This window comes from Amphiura filiformis, chromosome 7 (assembly GCF_039555335.1).
Source record: "Amphiura filiformis chromosome 7, Afil_fr2py, whole genome shotgun sequence".
In the NCBI taxonomy this organism is placed as follows: domain Eukaryota; kingdom Metazoa; phylum Echinodermata; class Ophiuroidea; order Amphilepidida; family Amphiuridae; genus Amphiura; species Amphiura filiformis.
The window spans coordinates 62,528,171-62,545,223 of NC_092634.1; the positions used below are offsets into that span (position 1 = coordinate 62,528,171).

Here is a 17,053-nt window from a genome sequence, read left to right on the forward strand (position 1 = left end):
AACATATCATAATGTCATAATTATATTAGCACTTCAATACTGAAAAATTCTGATTTTAGAATCTACCAGTTTATTAATAGCGAAAGCCCGAGTTAAAAATCAACAATGGACTGGTGGTAGATACAACTGGAGACATGATCAGACACTGGAAGCTGTAGCAAACGGCATAATGCCCTTCATTGAAGAGGCAAATCAGAAGTCGTACACCCATCCAGAAGATACCAACTATATGACTACTATCAAATTCCGCACTGCAGATTGTGTAACCTACCGGAATCCAGCACTGCCTCTTCCAAAAAGAGAACCAACAAACCTCTTACAGAAGGTCAATGACTGGGAATTTCTGATGGATGAGGAACATAAGCAAGTAGTATTTCCTCCCATAATCACAGAGACTGCAAAACGTCCTGATATTACAATCTATTCTGAAAGGACCAAAAAAGTTATCATCATTTAGCTTACAGTCCCAATGGAAGAAAACATGTCAAATGCCAATGCAAGAAAGAAAAGCAAATACCAAGATCTTGTAGACGACTGCGAAAATAGGGGATGGTGTACGCACTACTTCCTAATTGAAATTGGAAGCAGAGGTATTTACAACACATTTGCTGACAAAATGCATCGCTGCTCTCGGAGTACCAAGTGGAAAAAGACGTAACACATGGATGTGGCTTCTAAAACCGCACTCAGAACCAGCTATGTGATATGGTTATGCCGTCAAAGCAAAGCATTCCGACAGATAGACCTGATTCAAAGCTGGAAACCGTCTCCATGTGAAGATAAAGAAGACGAACCAGCACAAGACACTCAGACCTAAATATGCCAAGTGACACTTATAAACATTCCTCAACGACACTTTTCATAGCTATACACTAGTCCTGCCTGCTGCCTTACATCACCCCGGGTGGACTGTTGCAACGGTGTGGCACTTGCTAGTGTAACAAGCTGATTTTGTTCGTTTGTTAGTTAGACTGCAACAAGGTGATTTTTCCAATTCTGTCATCTTCCAAGAGTGAACTACACCAGGAGTGCTCATCTTAAGGGTGAAATTAAGACTCCGAAGATGACCGCGCTGGTGACCTACCAATGAACTACCCCTCCAACTGATAGTAAGACTAGGTTCCTGTGACCAGTCATTGTTAAGACATTGCACATCCCAGTTCCAGCAGTGCAAGCTCTGCTCAGCTGACTCTAGCTCAAGGGTCTGCAGGGTAATATAGGGGTATTGACTTAGGACGCTGGTTTACGCCACTCATACCAGCTGTTCCTATCCTGAAAGTAGGATGGAGTGCCCAATCTCTGATGATGGTTTAATTACACTGAGGGAAGTGGGATGGTTGTGCGCACTTAAAACCGGTTTAACCCACCAGTCTGGTCCACCAGTCCAGAGACCTCAGAGAATCAATTGATGCCTACCCAAGACAAGGAGATATGCAGTTCAAGAAATACTTCCCAGGACACCTTCAAAGAGGCATTATAATGGAGTGCTTATCTGTATAAGGGTGAACTAAGGCTCTGAAGGTGACTGCGCTGGTGCTCGACCAATTAATTATTTCTCATAATAGAAAAGAGTAAACAAGTAAATAAATAGGTAGGCTTACACAAATACATAAACAAGTTCAGAAACAAACAAGTAAAATTAATGAAGTAAACAAATGACTAAATAAATTTATCAATGAATAAACAAGTAAATAAATAGTCAAATTAACAAGTAAAAAGTACACAAATAAGAAAGTACATAAGTAAACATGTGGGCCTAAATAAAAATAATGAACAGTACTCATAGACCTATGTAAAATAATAAATAATAAAATGATAATGATTATCATTAACTTGGTTGTTTTTTAGTTTTTTTAATTTGATTACCTGTTTGCTTGTTAACTTGGTTTTTTTTCTCGTTTGTTTGAGTAGGGGTGCGTTTGTATGTTTTTAAACATTTTTCTTTTTGCTTATTATTCTTGAATGATTGGTTATTTTATAGCTAATATTTATTTTAGGACCCCACTTTTATTTATTATTTTTATGCTTGTATTAAATTTACTATTACTTTATTGTTTTTATGTGTTTATGTATTCATCTTATTTACTCTTAATTGTTTAGTAACTTATTTATATATTTACTTTTTAACAAATAAATGACCAATCATTAAAGTATATAATAAGCAAAGAAAAAATGTTGAAAACAAACAAAATACGGCCTACTCAAACAAACGAGAAAAAAACCGAGTATCAAACAGGCAAGTCAATTAAAAAATATGAAAATGGTTAACATCAGTAAAAGTTAAGACTACTCCAACATGTCCAAAGAATCAAAACGTGTAAAATATCAAAACTGTATTGCAAGTATAGGCCTACCGTAACTTGGTGCAAAATATTATTATAAAAACAACGCTGAAAACATAACAGAAAACACAAATAAAACAAATTGAATAGAAATTTAACTGTCGTTATAAAACAAAAGAACAAGCACTAAAAATAACCAAAAAAGTTCGTGTCTCCATAACTTCAACAAGCGATCCTTCTCGCATTGCGTGGCTGAAAATATTCAAAACGCCCTGCAAAACAACTTGCATTTATGTCGCGTGACTCAAACGTTCTCTTTGCTAAAATGAATAAATAAATAAATACATAAATAAATAAGTACGCGCACTAGTACGAAGCCGATTACACGTTCGATGAGTTGTTTACCACTGCCGGTCAATGAACCGCTTGGCTGCGGTTGTACACCGGAGTTGACTTCGGTGTTACCCCAGGGTTGGCTCGTGGCTGACACCTATCGGATGTACTTCAGAGTAGCCACCTTCAGCGTACCTTTAGAGTAGCTACGATATCGTATCTAGGATGTGGCACTGGTGTAGCACCGGAGTTGTCACTTAGACGGACAGGGGACGGAGTAACCGCGAAGTAGCTCTGATATAGTGTATCAATTATGCATTTGCTAAGGAGTAGCTTCTTCGAAGTAGCTTCAGAGTAACCCCATCAACATCAAGGTGTAGATTCAGAGTTACCTCAGGTGTAGCCGCGAAGGTAATCTGCCGCAGTGGTAAACCGTGAATGGGAAGCTGGATGTGTAGATTGTTGGATTGATGCGAGACTCGGTGGATGCGATTTCCATTGAGCCCGTTGTTTGAATTAAATGTAGACATATTTAGCACACATTTGTCAATTTAGCTTTCAACATGAAAGTTCTTGGGTAGTATGTCATGGTGGTATATACCAATATTTCCCACCCGGCTAGTTGTGTCACGCACAAAATTACTAGCATTCCTAGTATTTTTCTATCAACGTTTTGTTTGTAATTATCAGTTTGTTTCTCTTTGTCTTGTTTTATCCATTTCTTTCCGTTTTCTTCCTTTCTCATCTCTTCCCCTGTTTGTATTTTCTGTTCTATTTCTCTCATTCCACCTCTCTCACCCATCTCTCCCCCTCTCTCTCTCCCCGTGCGCTCGCCCTCTCTCACTCACACGCTCTCCCCTCGATCTATTTTGCCTTTAGGTGGTCGAGAACACAACTGGCTTCAAACATACGACGGTGAACATATTGCTTGGAAGCACAATCCCAGTTCCATTCTACCATTTTTCCGTGTTCAAGAGGGAGCCGTTGTTAAAGTTATATGTCCATCGCGGCGTGCAGGAGGCCTGAATACCCACAACAATGACCACGTGGACATCGAATGGCATCTAGGGGGAAAAGAAATCTCGAGTGAAAACCATAATGGTATTACCCTCCAAGAGAAGGTTCAGATGTATCAATCCAACGGTTTAGGATTTAATGGTAGAAAGGGCAAGCGTCTCGCATCAATGGTTTACACCGCTCGAAAGGAAGACAACATGAAGGTATTAAACTGCAATGCTATAGACGAAGATCCCTATGACTCCGTGTGGGCCAGTTCCTCCTCACAGGCTGGAATGACTCTGCTTGTCTTACGTAAGTACTAACCAGTTTATTAACCCTTTATACACCAAAAATCTTACAGGAAACCCACTGCGCATGCATGCATACCACGTTACTCTAAGTCATATATACGCACGGAATCACTGGCCGAGCCAGCGAAACCCCATGGCAAGAGGTCGGTGATCTTGTGCTTGGCAGGCTCCAGGATCAATACCAGGGTGACCAAGTGACTTCTTTGTTCATGTTTTATCCTTTTTTAGTTCCTTTCCGATAGCAAAACAAAACAAAACGCGATTCAAAAGTGCGGCTAACTGTGTATTTCAATGGCGTGTTTAATTGTGGTGCGCTGTCTCTGACAAAGTGGGAGTGTTCCCGGGTATCCCAGTGTTAAAAAAAACAAAAAACAAATATTTGGGACCGTCAAGCAGTCTTTTTGGTTGGGGAAACTACATCACTTGCAATGTTTGTGGCGTGGACTACGCAATGCTGTTCAACGTGAAATTGTAAGGCTAACATGGCCAAGGCTAATTTACAACACAACACAATAGACCCACATGACGCCAACAAATCCAGGTCACGACTATTAAAGGCCCATTCAGTGATTTGCTCATCCGGACGATCATAAAAATCATCAAAATTCAGATTTTGGTACCTTTGTAATTGGCATAGATGTGCTAACATAGCCTGCTAGTGGTTCGGTCGAAAGCCGTGTATTTTAGACAAAATAAAGCATTTAGCATGATTCTGGACTTTTGATACTGACAGTACAAAAAGTCCGACTCGAGATCGAAAGAAGCTCACTCTCCACGTACCAACACGCGTTGCGTATTGTTTCTACTACTTATTACATCAGTAGCTACTATTTTAAACAAAATACACAATTTGAACTGTTTTCATATTTGAATTGACCGTTAGTTTGCCTCGGTGACCTTTAATTGCTTATTTTGTTTTCTACTACAAAATTAAGCGTCTGTTTTAAATCAATTTAGACTCTACTTCCCCGTGTTAGAAACACTGGACTAGGAAGTTTTTCCAGTCGATTGGTGGCGCACTGTACGAAAATCTCGATTTTCTCGAGTCGATCTGAGTTGAAGTAGAAAACCTTTCTAAAACTTCTGTTTTTGACTAATTTGTCGATGTATTCAGGGAAAAGTGGTTTAATGAAATTCTGTAGACTTATTCTTTATTTCTAAGCAACTCTGACAAATTTCCATTTTTTTTAATGTTCCTGTGAAATCACTGAAAGGGCCTTTAAAGGCCCACTCAGTAAAAATTGATCGTAAAAACCATCAAAATTCAGATTCTGGCACCTTTGTTATTGTCATAGATGTGCTAACATAGCCTGCTATTAGTGGTTCAGCCAAAAGCCACGTATTTAACAAAATATTTGCATTTTACATGAATCTGTAATTTATATACTGACAGTATATAAATTAGCTACATGTATTTGAATGGGGCTTCAACTTTGTCAATACTGCCGTTTTCTTCGTGTTTTTTTTTTCCAAATTATGCATGTCAAAAATACCAAATGATAATTTGAATGGCTTATCCTTCACTTAAGCAATTTATAAATCAATTGGTATTGAGGATTCTGATCATCTCGGTATTTCAAATATCATAAACAAGAATTCGGTTTGTCTGTGTGTGTCCGTATAACACAAAGCGTCCATCTTATTTTTACATTTCAGCCGCTCCTGCACCACAGCACTTCAAAACTACCGTTTTGCCAGATTACATTTGGATTGGAGGTTTTGTTGGCGAGATACACATTCCCATATCCGATTACTACAACTCCTGGAAGATGGTGCTCCAATTCCCTAGGAAAGTCTTCCGACTATATGTAAGATAACTCGTTTTCATTTCTTTTATTATTTGTTTAAGCTATACGCCATAGAAGTGACGTCATAATCGGATTAACTGCCATAGCAATGGATGAATACAATTTTTGAATGTACCGCGCTGCACTACAGGCAGGTTGCACTCATCACCTGTGTATGCCTGTAATCATAGATTGAATACAATACCGTTGTTTTCAATGATACTAATCTGACAGGTGCGAGTGATCAGCATTTCTTTGACACCTATCGTTCAATGCATCGGTACCGCGTGAACGTTGTAGTGCGGGACGATATAGTCAGAATTGTATTCATCCATTGCTATGGTAGTTAATCCGATTAACTACGTCACTTCTAGTGTCAACGCATTATGGGTAGGGTGGCCTAGGGGCATGAGTTGATTTTAATTGTTAATACGTAGTGCTAACAGCAGAGTTACATTGATATTTAAAAAATAAACTCCCGATACATATTTAGCCCACACGATCGTAGGTAACCTGTAAGGTCGTAGTTATACCCTTCCCCTTCCCCATCCATCCGATAGTTGTGGGGCACTGGCGGGGATAAGCTTGGATTACATATAGGGTTTAACCAGTTGGTGAACCTAGTGCGCTCCAGAGGTAGGGGCGTGCAGCGTTTGTATTATCTCCCGACCCACAGTGTCATCGCCCCGATATCTTCATGGCAGAAATCGCCATGGTAGGTTGAATCCACCGCCACGCATGGCCATTTTGTATCGACCTGTTTAATACTTTTGAGTTGCATAATGGGCCGAAGGACATCTGTCTAAGGCTACTGACAATAGCCCCGATTAGGCCGGTGACTGACCTCGCCGAGTCGAGCATGGTACATGTACGCCATAGGTCATATGCTTTTAGACTACCCCCACGATTGGCCTATACACTGCGCTATATAATTCGGCACATATAAATCAGAATTATTGTCAGTTTTTGACTCAAGACGCAAGCTTTTTCTCAAGACGCAAGCTAACGACTATCATATCTGTTCAAAATATATATTCAAGTGCAAGGAACCATAAAACCTGCTAAAATTAGGTCTTTTAAAAACTACATCCCTGAGGCTCTTCTTGACCGTTTATCTGAGATTGATTGGTCTGCGGTTTGCAATTTGCAGAATGTTGAGGATGCCTGGTCAAAATTTAGGAATCTGGTCACTGGAGTCTTTGATGCAATGGCAAGAAATCAGGTTGAAACAAAGAACAGAACCTTGGATTTCAAGTGACATCTTAAATGACATAAAAGAAAGAGATATTATTTTGTATCAATTCAACAAGGATAAAACAAAAAAGCATCTTTACAAAGAATATTGTAAACTCAGAAATGTTCGTAGAGCTAAATCTCAATATTATTTAAGTCAAATCGATGAGAACAAAAACAATCCTAAAAACTTTGGCAGCAACTAAAAGAACTTGGTTATAGCTCCAAAAGAAAAAGAGGGTAGCAAAGTTGTTTTAGATATTGATGGTGTCACTTGCTATGATCCCCACAAAATAGCCAATTATTTAAATGAATTCTTCACCAGTGTTGCTTCCACCTTAGCTGAGAAACTGCCTTCTCCAAAGAATCTGTACACTACCACCTCGGCAGTTTTTCAGAAGTTTCATCGTGACAAATCTGTCGGCTCATTCTCCTTGAGGTGTGTTGGTGAAGAGTTTATTGAAAAAGAGCTGCTCAATCTCAACCCAAATAAGAGCACTGGGCTTGATAACATTCCATCAAGGTTTTTAAGGGATGGTGCCTCAGTTTTGAAAGTTCCTATAACCCATATTGTTAATTTATCGATTATGACCAGTAGGCCTACTGTCCCTACCTAGCTAAAATTGGCTTTTGTTTGTTGTGTATGTACGTCTGTTTTGTTTTCCCGTGTTTGTGAGTGACAGTCTGCGTCTCTGTTTCATGGTAGCTTTTCCCATAAACAAGTATTTCAATTTTTGGTTTACTCAATTTTTTTGTGAAATATTGGCTGATTTGTATTTTGTATATATGTTTTTACATTGTAATCCATGACTTAAATTTTCCGCTTTCAATTGCAGAGGCTTGCAGGATGGTTTTAAGCGGAAATCAATCTTCAGTTTTTTTTCATAAAAAAGGTGATGATATTATATTTTTACAGGAGACTCGTGCATCCATTTCAAATGAAAATTTTGGAGTTCTCAATGGGTGGTCGTTGTTGGTTTTCTAGTGTTGCTTCTAATAGTAGAGGTGTTGGTATTTTGATTAAAGCAAATCATAAACTTTCTGTAAATTCTATTGATAAGGATCCTGATGGCCGATTCCTTATTCTCGATATTGTTATTGATGGTTTCCATGTGAGCTTAGCTAATTTGTATGGCCCAAACAAAGATAACCCTGACTTTTATTTTGATGTGTTTTCTAGATTTGACTCATCCCTTCTAATAATTGCTGGTGATTTGAATGTTGCCTTAGGTCCGCTTGACTATCGCGGTTCTCGTCCAACTCATGGAGATATTAATTCCCCGGGGGACTCAACTTTGGAAGTGACGGGCATGTGCCTACCGCAGTCGCGAAGTAGGGGCCTATCGGGTACAAAGCGTTATTTTTAAAAAGGGGGTCATTGGGTACAAACAAAATAAAAAAGGGATCATTGGGTACAATATTTTGAAAAAAGGGGGTCATCGAGTATAAGATTTAAAAAAAAGGGTCATCGGGTAGAAAATTTTGAAAAAATGGAGCAAAATTTTGAAAATTTCGGCATAATTTTGAAAAAATGGAGCAAAATTTGACAGTTTCGGCCTTTTTTTGTTGCATTTGATGATGCTATTCTAGAAAAAGGGGTCATTGGGTAGCCAAACCAAAAAAGGGGGTCATTGGGTAGCCGCAACTAAAAAAAAGGGGGGTCATCGGGTATGGCTTTTAAAAAAAGGGGTCATCGGGTATAGTCGACTTCAAAAGAGGGGGCCTATTGACAGGCACATACCGTCACTTCAAAAGTTGAGTGCCCCCGGATTAATTCTCGTAAAGCATTGCTTTCTCTTATAGGTGAATATAATTTGATTGATGTGTGGCGAAATGAACATCCAAATTTGCGTGCTTACACCAGAAAACGCCCTGTTCTTTCAAGATTGGATTATATTTTAGTGTCCTCAAATTTATCTAATAATTTTAGTGATTCTGATATTATTTGTGGGATAAAATCAGACCATTCAATTGTTAAATGCAAAATTTCCAATAATGACCCCCCAAAAAGGTAGGGGTTTCTGGAAGCTAAACTGTCATTTTCTTAGGCATGATGCAATCTTTACTTCTTTTATAAAAAACAAGATCTCTGAATTTAAGGAAATTCACAGTGACACTTCCTGTGACCCTCATGTCATTTGGGATGCATTTAAGTGTACAATTACTGGCCATTGCATTCAATATTGTAGTAGGAAAAAGGAGAAGTTGAGTAAAAGATTGATATTCAAGCCAAAATTGCGCAGATTAATTGTGAAATTTCAATAGAAGCTCAAATAATAGTGGTCAAAAATTAAATGATTTGCTTAATAAATTGGATTCTTTTGAAACTGAATTTAACAAAATTATTGATCAGGAAATTGCTGGTTTAATTGTCAGATCTAGAATAAAATGGGCAGAACATGGTGAAAAGAGTTCCAAAAATTTTTTTAATCTTGAAAAAAGGACGAATGAGAAGAAAAACATTTTATTTTGAAAAATGATTCTGGCTCTATGATTTCGGATCAAAAGATATTATTAATAACTAAAGCTGAAATATTAACCTCATTAAAGTCTTTGAATTTGAATCGTAGCCCAGGCTACGATGGCCTTCCAGCTGAATTTTATGTTGTCTTTTCAATGATATTTGTGATATGCTCCTGGACTGTTTCCATTTTTCTTTTGAAAAGGTTTTATGTCTTCAACACAGCGTACTGGTATAATTACTCTGTTGCCTAAAAAAGATAAAGATCCTCATTTTATTAAAAATCATCGTCCCATTTCACTTCTTAACATGATTATAAAATAATTGCCAAGGTTATGGCTAGCCGCCTCAAGCTCTTTTTGCATGAATTTATCAATGATGATCAAACTGGATTTATGAAAGGGAGGAATATTGATGTAACATCAGGACAATAAAAAATATTATTGACCTTATTGATTACTGTGATGAAAATGATATTTCGGGTTCCATAGTGTTGCTGGATATTGAGAAAGCTTTTGACTCTGTTGAGCATGATTATTTGTTTGAGGTCTTGAAAGCATTTAATTTGGGTCCTAATTTCATTCAGTGGATTAAAACATTTTACTGTAAAAGACGCAGCTTCATTAGTAATAATGGGTTCCTTTCAGAAGAAATTTGTATGGAACGTGGTATATTTCAAGGTTGTCCGATTTCTCCGCTTCTGTTTCTTTGTGTCATTAAGGTGCTTGCATTATCTATTAGAAACAATGAGAATATTTGTGGTATTAAGGTTGGGGAAGTGGAGAAAAAGGTAAGCCTTTTGGCTGATGAAACAACCTGTTTTTTAAATGGTGACTTCGGTTCTTTTAAAAATTTATCTCATGTTCTCAAGGATTTTGCTTCATTGTCAGGATGTAAGATAAATATGTCAAAATCTGAAGCTATTCACATTGGTAGTTCTAAAGTTCATGAAGGTAGCGACTTTAAGCCTAGTAATGAAGACCTTGTTTGGAAGGATAATACATTTAGCACCCTAGGTATTAATTTCTCTTTAAAAGTGAAAGCCACGTATGAGCTGAATTTCATACTAAAATTAACCCATATTCAGCAAACTTTAAACTGTTGGCGCTCAAGAAATTTATTTTTAATTGGCAAAATTACTGTGATAAAGAGTCTTCTTTTGCCACAACAATGTATCCCTATCCCTAAGCCGTATAAAAAAAAATTGAATACTTTATTCTTTAAATTTATTTGGAATGGTGGCAATGAAAGGGTTAAACGGAAACTTCTACTTTCTACTATAGTGATGGAGGATTGCGAATGGTTGATATTGAGGCTTTTTCACAAGCACAACAGTTGTTTTGGGAAAAACACTTACTGGACCCTGAATATAAGTTTTTGGAAAATTCTTGGTTCATTTCAAAGTGATACTTTAATTTTATGGAAGGCTGACGCTCCAAATTGTGTTCTTACATCATTAAAAAAACACCCAATTAATCGCTTAGGGTATGGTATGTGTATAGAGATAAGATGAAAGATAATCTTGATTATCAAAACTGCCATCTCCAAGATTCCATTTGGTGGAACAAAATATTCGTCTCTACAACAAAGAAATTCTTTTTACCAAGATTGGTTTGACTGAGGTATTTGTGTGGTCGATGACCTTTACAGACAATGACAGAGGATTTAACATTGTCAAAACCTTTGAGGATCTTGTTCTTGAGTTTGATATTTCTATTAAAGATCGAAGGAAATATAATTCACTCATGAATGGTCTCCATGTTGATTGGTTTTACAATCCGAAGAAGGTGCAGGAAAGCATTTTTGATCAGGTTATTGCAAGTTTGTTTGATAATGGTAAAATCACTAAATATTCTTACATGATCTTGAAACAAAATGATAGCCCCATTGACACTGAAAATTACTGGTTTGATGCCCTGAATGTTGATGATGTTCTGGATTGGTGCATAATTCATGATAATAACTTTTCTTGTAGTGTTGAAACCCAACTGAAGGCTTTTTTCTTCAAAATCTTTCATAGGGCGGTCTGCACTAACAAATTTCTTCATAAGATTGGTAGAATTGATTCCCCACTTTGCTATTTTTGTGATAAATTTGATGAGACTTGTCTGGGGATGGGTCTGTTGTTGTTTTTTGTTTAAAAAAAACCCTGGGTATGTAGATTTGATTGAGTGTTTGTCCGACCATATGATTATGTTGCCTTGAATTTGATACTCTCTTTAACATGTTGAATGTGAGTCTCATTTATATCTCAATTGACACTCGCCGCTTATGATAGTGCTGGGATGGTTTTCGTTTTGTGTTTTTGTCAGGCCTGGTCCAGCTTCCGCTTTTTTACCATTCTTTTTCTTATGTCTTGGCTTCAGCTTGTGTGGTGTATACATCCATAGATGTGTCAATAATTACAAGTGTAGCTACATATCAAACTTTAATTTGGGTTTAAGGAATAATTGCATATTTGTTTATAATATTGTATGGCTGACGTGAAGAAGGGGGGGCTGGTGGTTTTCTGTATCTTTTCTCCACCCAACAGTCCCAAGTACAGGGCAACAAAAAATGAAAAAAAAAAACCATTAAAAAAAAATGTAAGTAATCACAGACCAGTAAGTGTTTTGAGTGCAATATCAAAAATTCTTGAAAAATCAGTTTATGTTCAATTGGAAGACTTTTTGACATCAAACAACATTTTGTATGAACACCAGTCAGGTTTCAGAAGCAAGTTTTCAACAGATTCCTGTCTCATTCATTTGATGGACCATATCAAAACTCAATCTTCCCGTGGTTTATATGCAGGCATTATCATGATTGATCTCCAAAAAGCTTTTGACACAGTCAACCATCAAATCTTATGTGAGAAATTAAATGCAATGGGAGTTGAATCTGTTGACTGGTTTCATTCTATATCTTTCAAATAGGCAGCAAATAGTAAAGTTTTTGAGGTTTTTTCAATTATATTTTTATATTTTGAAATTCAGTCGTAACTTTTCTAGAAATGTGTCTAGGAAGTAGAGATGCTTTCTACAGGCTTGCTGATAATCATGAAACACTTTTGGAATGTTTTGTGATAATTAGTGGGGGCCTATCTCTCAGAACAACAAATAAAAACAGTCTTCCTCCTTTTTCCAGTTTTGTATGAGTATTTACACCGATTTTGCGATAAAAATAAAAAGCCCCCTCTTCCTCCTCCCGGACGTGAAACATGTTTTTTTTATTTTACTTGGCCTTATGTATTATTTATTACACTATTCGTGTCATTACGTTGTTCCTTTTCTTTCTTTTTAATTTTGAATTACTATTATACAGGGTGGTAACTTCAACATAGCCCCCGAACCGTGTTTACATCATGGATCATGCAGCAAGAGTAAATACATTTGGATCATCTACAATACCTACGAAAATCGCGTGCTCAGCCCTATTAAAGATCTGCACTTGAGATTTGTCGCGGATGTGTCCAAAAAGATACGCACTGGTCGTGGTCGTGGTCGTGGTCTTGAAGCCGATGTCACCTTCTATGGCTATAACAAAGTCTTCGGCTCTGATTACAAGCCTGTTTTGTCTTCAGATGTGGAGTAAAATGGATGGCGTAGTATCATGATAAAAGGGTGTAACAACACTTAACTCCTCTGGAAGTATTATTTTGTTTCTTTGCCTATGTCCATACCTGCGCCTATACCATGATGTTTTGTCTTTAAGGAATGTGAAATACTTTTCTAAAGCAGAGTGCAATCATATTACTGACTGATAGCCGCCATGTATCCATGATAGCTTCATGATTAAAACCGAAACGCTTCAGTTGTGAGTTCCAATTCAAGTGTGAGGTATATGCACATAGTCATGCGCAGAGCGCAATTGTCATGATTGTGCGCAGTCCTTGGAATACCCGCATGTTCTCCGCACTTTGACTGAAACTCACATTGTTAGTATTATTTTTATGTCGGATGGGGTTATTTTGGGGATGTTTGTTTCGATAAAACAAAATTATCTAGCAAATTGAAGTTTCGCTAGCACTCCCCAGCAAACACAAAACGTTTTCGACATCATTCGGAAAAGGTTATAAAATGTTGTCAGAAAACGTTTAAATGTCAGGTTATATAAAGGGTATATTAAGAGTATAAAACGTTTTCATAACATTGCAAAAAACATTTTTTGATAATCTACTGCCCAACAAACACAAAATGTTTTACAGAAAACGTTTAAATGTCGGGTTATATAAAGGGTATAAAAACGTTTTAATAACATTCCAAAAACATTTTTTTGAAAACTTGATACAAAACATTCTAAACAAAATGTTATTTTAGGGTTGAAAAAATATTTTGCGAAAAATGTTTGTCCAAAATATTTGCAATAACGTTTTAAAAACGTTTTATGACCTTTATATAACCCGACATTAAAATGTTATTTAAACGTTTTGAAGAAAACATTTTAATAACATTTCTGTGTTTGCTGGGTGAAACTATTTTCACATAATGTTATGCAAAATAGTTTACAATAACATTTTGAAAACATTTTAGAAATATTGCTGTAGTGTGTTTTCATACAAAACGTTTTAAAACGTTTTCATGACCTTTATATAACCCGACATTTTGGTTAAAAACGTTTTTGTGTTTGCTGGGTCACAGTGCCCCGTGTGAGCTTTTGCGCGGTGCATTTTGTCATTAATTAACTACTTTTGTATGCCAATTTTCCATATTGAAACGATTTTCTCTAAATTAGTTTGTTACGATGTAGGTCTCCCAATATCAATAATTGCATTCAATTAGGAGATGAGCTTGAATGAAAGCATATTTTGAATGATTGAGAGATGTTATTTCTAATCTCCATTTTGCGCATTTCATACAAGACAGTAGAGGCATTATGTCATGCATGTGGCAATCATGGTAACGGCAGTTTATGAATGCATTAACAAGACAAAAATATACAGCATGTTAGCGAATTTCATATTCCTTAAAGTCGAGACTTGAACGTACAAATGATCTTTTCCATATTCATACATACAGCCTCGGCATTTATATATTTATTAGAACTATTATTATGAAGTAAAATACTTATCATGGCAACTGGATGTAATAATTTTACTGGTTTATAGTCACATATTATGACGTTTATAATATAAACGATTGAAATTGTAAAATTGTACATCTTACATGTACTTCGGCCACATTGTTTTATAGGTCGCAAGACAAAATAATGCATTCTTGATTGAAGTGAAGTGACGAAACATCCGAAAGTTTAAGCAAAATATATGACAAAAGCTATTCTGAAAAAGACACTAAAGTTGTCTTGACTTATGGCTCCATCGATGTGCTATTCCAGTTGAAATCTGTACACCTTGATATAATGTTTATGGAAGACATGACTCTTTTAGAGTGAATAAATTAAATTTTGTTTTCCAATCGGAGAGAATCAGCCTTTGGTTTAAAATTCGTCTATTCGTCTGATTGCATTTGGTTGATGTTGCCATTTCATGGTCCACACTACTCGGCGGCAAAAAAAAAACCTTTCCCCGACCCCAACTTCCTATACCCCCCCGAGAATCTAATGGTGCGTCCCTAATAGCTAAACGGGCGTAAGCTGCACCACCATGGCGTTTGAAATCGTAACCTTTCAGGTTTTTTATATTTCCGAACTTGACTACGCATGCGTGGTTATTCGATATACTGTGACATTTGGGTACGAACCATGAATGAAGATTAAATATATTGTTCGAATAGTTTGCATATATTTTGCAGTGGATAACCACTTATCGCAACGCAACGACCACAATTATTGCCCGTTATATTCAATTATATTCATGGTGGTGTTTTTTTAAATTATAAAGTAAGAATAGTATTTTGGTAAATACTCCATAATTGTTGAAGTAAAATAACAGGAGTTATGTTAATACAACCTCTAGAGGTTATAGTTGTTTCTTGTGATCATGAGTAACAGAAATGTCGCCATCCTCAAATACAGTTTATAACATGGGTAAACAATACCCGAATGTATCATTGCTTAAGTTTATATACACCTTACAAATGGTATACGGTACTTAAGATTAAATTATTAAGGATTGGTTCAACTTGTTTAAATGTATTCATGCATGATATATCTACATAAAGTTGATACTAATTATAAAGCTACTGAAAGTTGATTCCAAGTTACCCGTCACCCGCCCGTAATTAAAAATGGGAAACATCAACTTTCATTAGCCTAATGATTAATTTCCTCACAATAGTTTTGATCGATAGAAAGGGGGAAAAGTCCCGTTATTTTACTTAATCAATTCGGTGTTGTAGAAAATGTAAAGATTAATATTTGTTTCCGCCAGTGTACTCTGTACGTTATAATACTCCGTTAATTGTTCGTTTAATGTTTTAACCATTATTATTTTAACAAGTTGATGCTCCACTTAATATAGGTGCTATTCTCATCGATACGATAATTACGTCACATTAGAACCCAAAGCGCTATTCTAAATCTTAGGAAATTACTTTTTTTTACCCGAAAATCATTGTGGGACAATTTCCTAATATTTTAAAATAGATTTGGATTTTAATGTCGTATTTTATCTCAATGTCAGTCATTGTGATCAAAGAACTTGCAATGCCGTTGCCTCGCAGAATCCGAGGTTGTCCTACAAATTGCGCAAAAAACGAACACTTTCGCTCTGCTTTAAGTACTTGGGATATGAAGGGGTCATTTGATCCATGATTTTTTCTATAATTTTTTTCGACTGATAATGTCACTGAAACTTGGAAGGTTTCAGGCAAAAAAAAAAAAGTAAGATTTTTCGATTTCCACACATTTTTAACCTAAAGGTAGCTCGTAAACAGCTATATGGATATGTAATTTATAAATACCGCATTTATAAATCACATGGAAACCACTGAATGCTGCCATCATGGCCCGCTGGCAGTATGTCAGGAGAGTTGACCTCTAGAACATGGGTTCCCCCCTAATGGTTTAAATGGGAAGGCAATTATTGATACCAGTAACTTGTCGCCCCAAATTTGTTGGTTTATAAATATATACAAATATAATTTTAATGATTTTTTTATTTTATTTTTTTACATTGTGTTATATAACATTTAAGTTACACGGTTACCAAACATTTCGTAACTTCGCACTATAAATCATATTTGTGAAAATCCATGCACACCGACATGTTGTTTTCCTATTTATTTATGTAGAGTGCTTGCTTATCTGGGTACATTTGCTGGACAAATTATGTGTAGTGGTTGCGCCCCTGTCCATCAAGTAGTATTTATAAATACGGTATTTATTAATAACCATATCCACGGCTGGTAAAGTAATGCTTTTCACCTTTTTTGCCTTGCGTGCATCCTAATCAAGTCGAAGAATCAATTTCATTAATTTTTGTGACCGAAGATTAGGATAGACCCATCTTCAAAAAATGGTCATGTTTCGTAGATTTCATACTTGTATCATATCCCTCACTTCACCCAAAAGCAGCTCAAGTCGTAAGCAATGTAAGCATTTTCTAGTTTTGGTGACAAACAGGACTTGAATATCATCTATGTTTCGTGGGTATTCATGTGCTACTGGGAAATAAAAAATGGTTTACTGACGCAAAATACCTGTCTGATATGTTTGGTCTTTATTTTGACTCAGTGAAATCTCTATAAAATGATGCATCAGCCTAACAAT

General features: G+C 36.4%; 1 protein-coding gene across 1 annotated transcript in view; it reads left to right on the forward strand.

The window, feature by feature from the left end:
* Nucleotides 1–13,642, forward strand: part of LOC140157445 (uncharacterized) — a 39,724-nt gene extending 26,082 nt beyond the window's left edge. Inside the window, exons 4-6 of the mRNA XM_072180648.1 lie at nt 3,495–3,926; nt 5,582–5,733; nt 12,710–13,642. Of these exons, the coding sequence (XP_072036749.1) occupies nt 3,495–3,926; nt 5,582–5,733; nt 12,710–12,979 (854 nt within the window). The 3' untranslated portion in view covers nt 12,980–13,642. The remainder of the gene's footprint in view (nt 1–3,494; nt 3,927–5,581; nt 5,734–12,709) is intronic.
* The last annotated feature ends 3,411 nt before the right edge of the window (nt 13,643–17,053 follow it).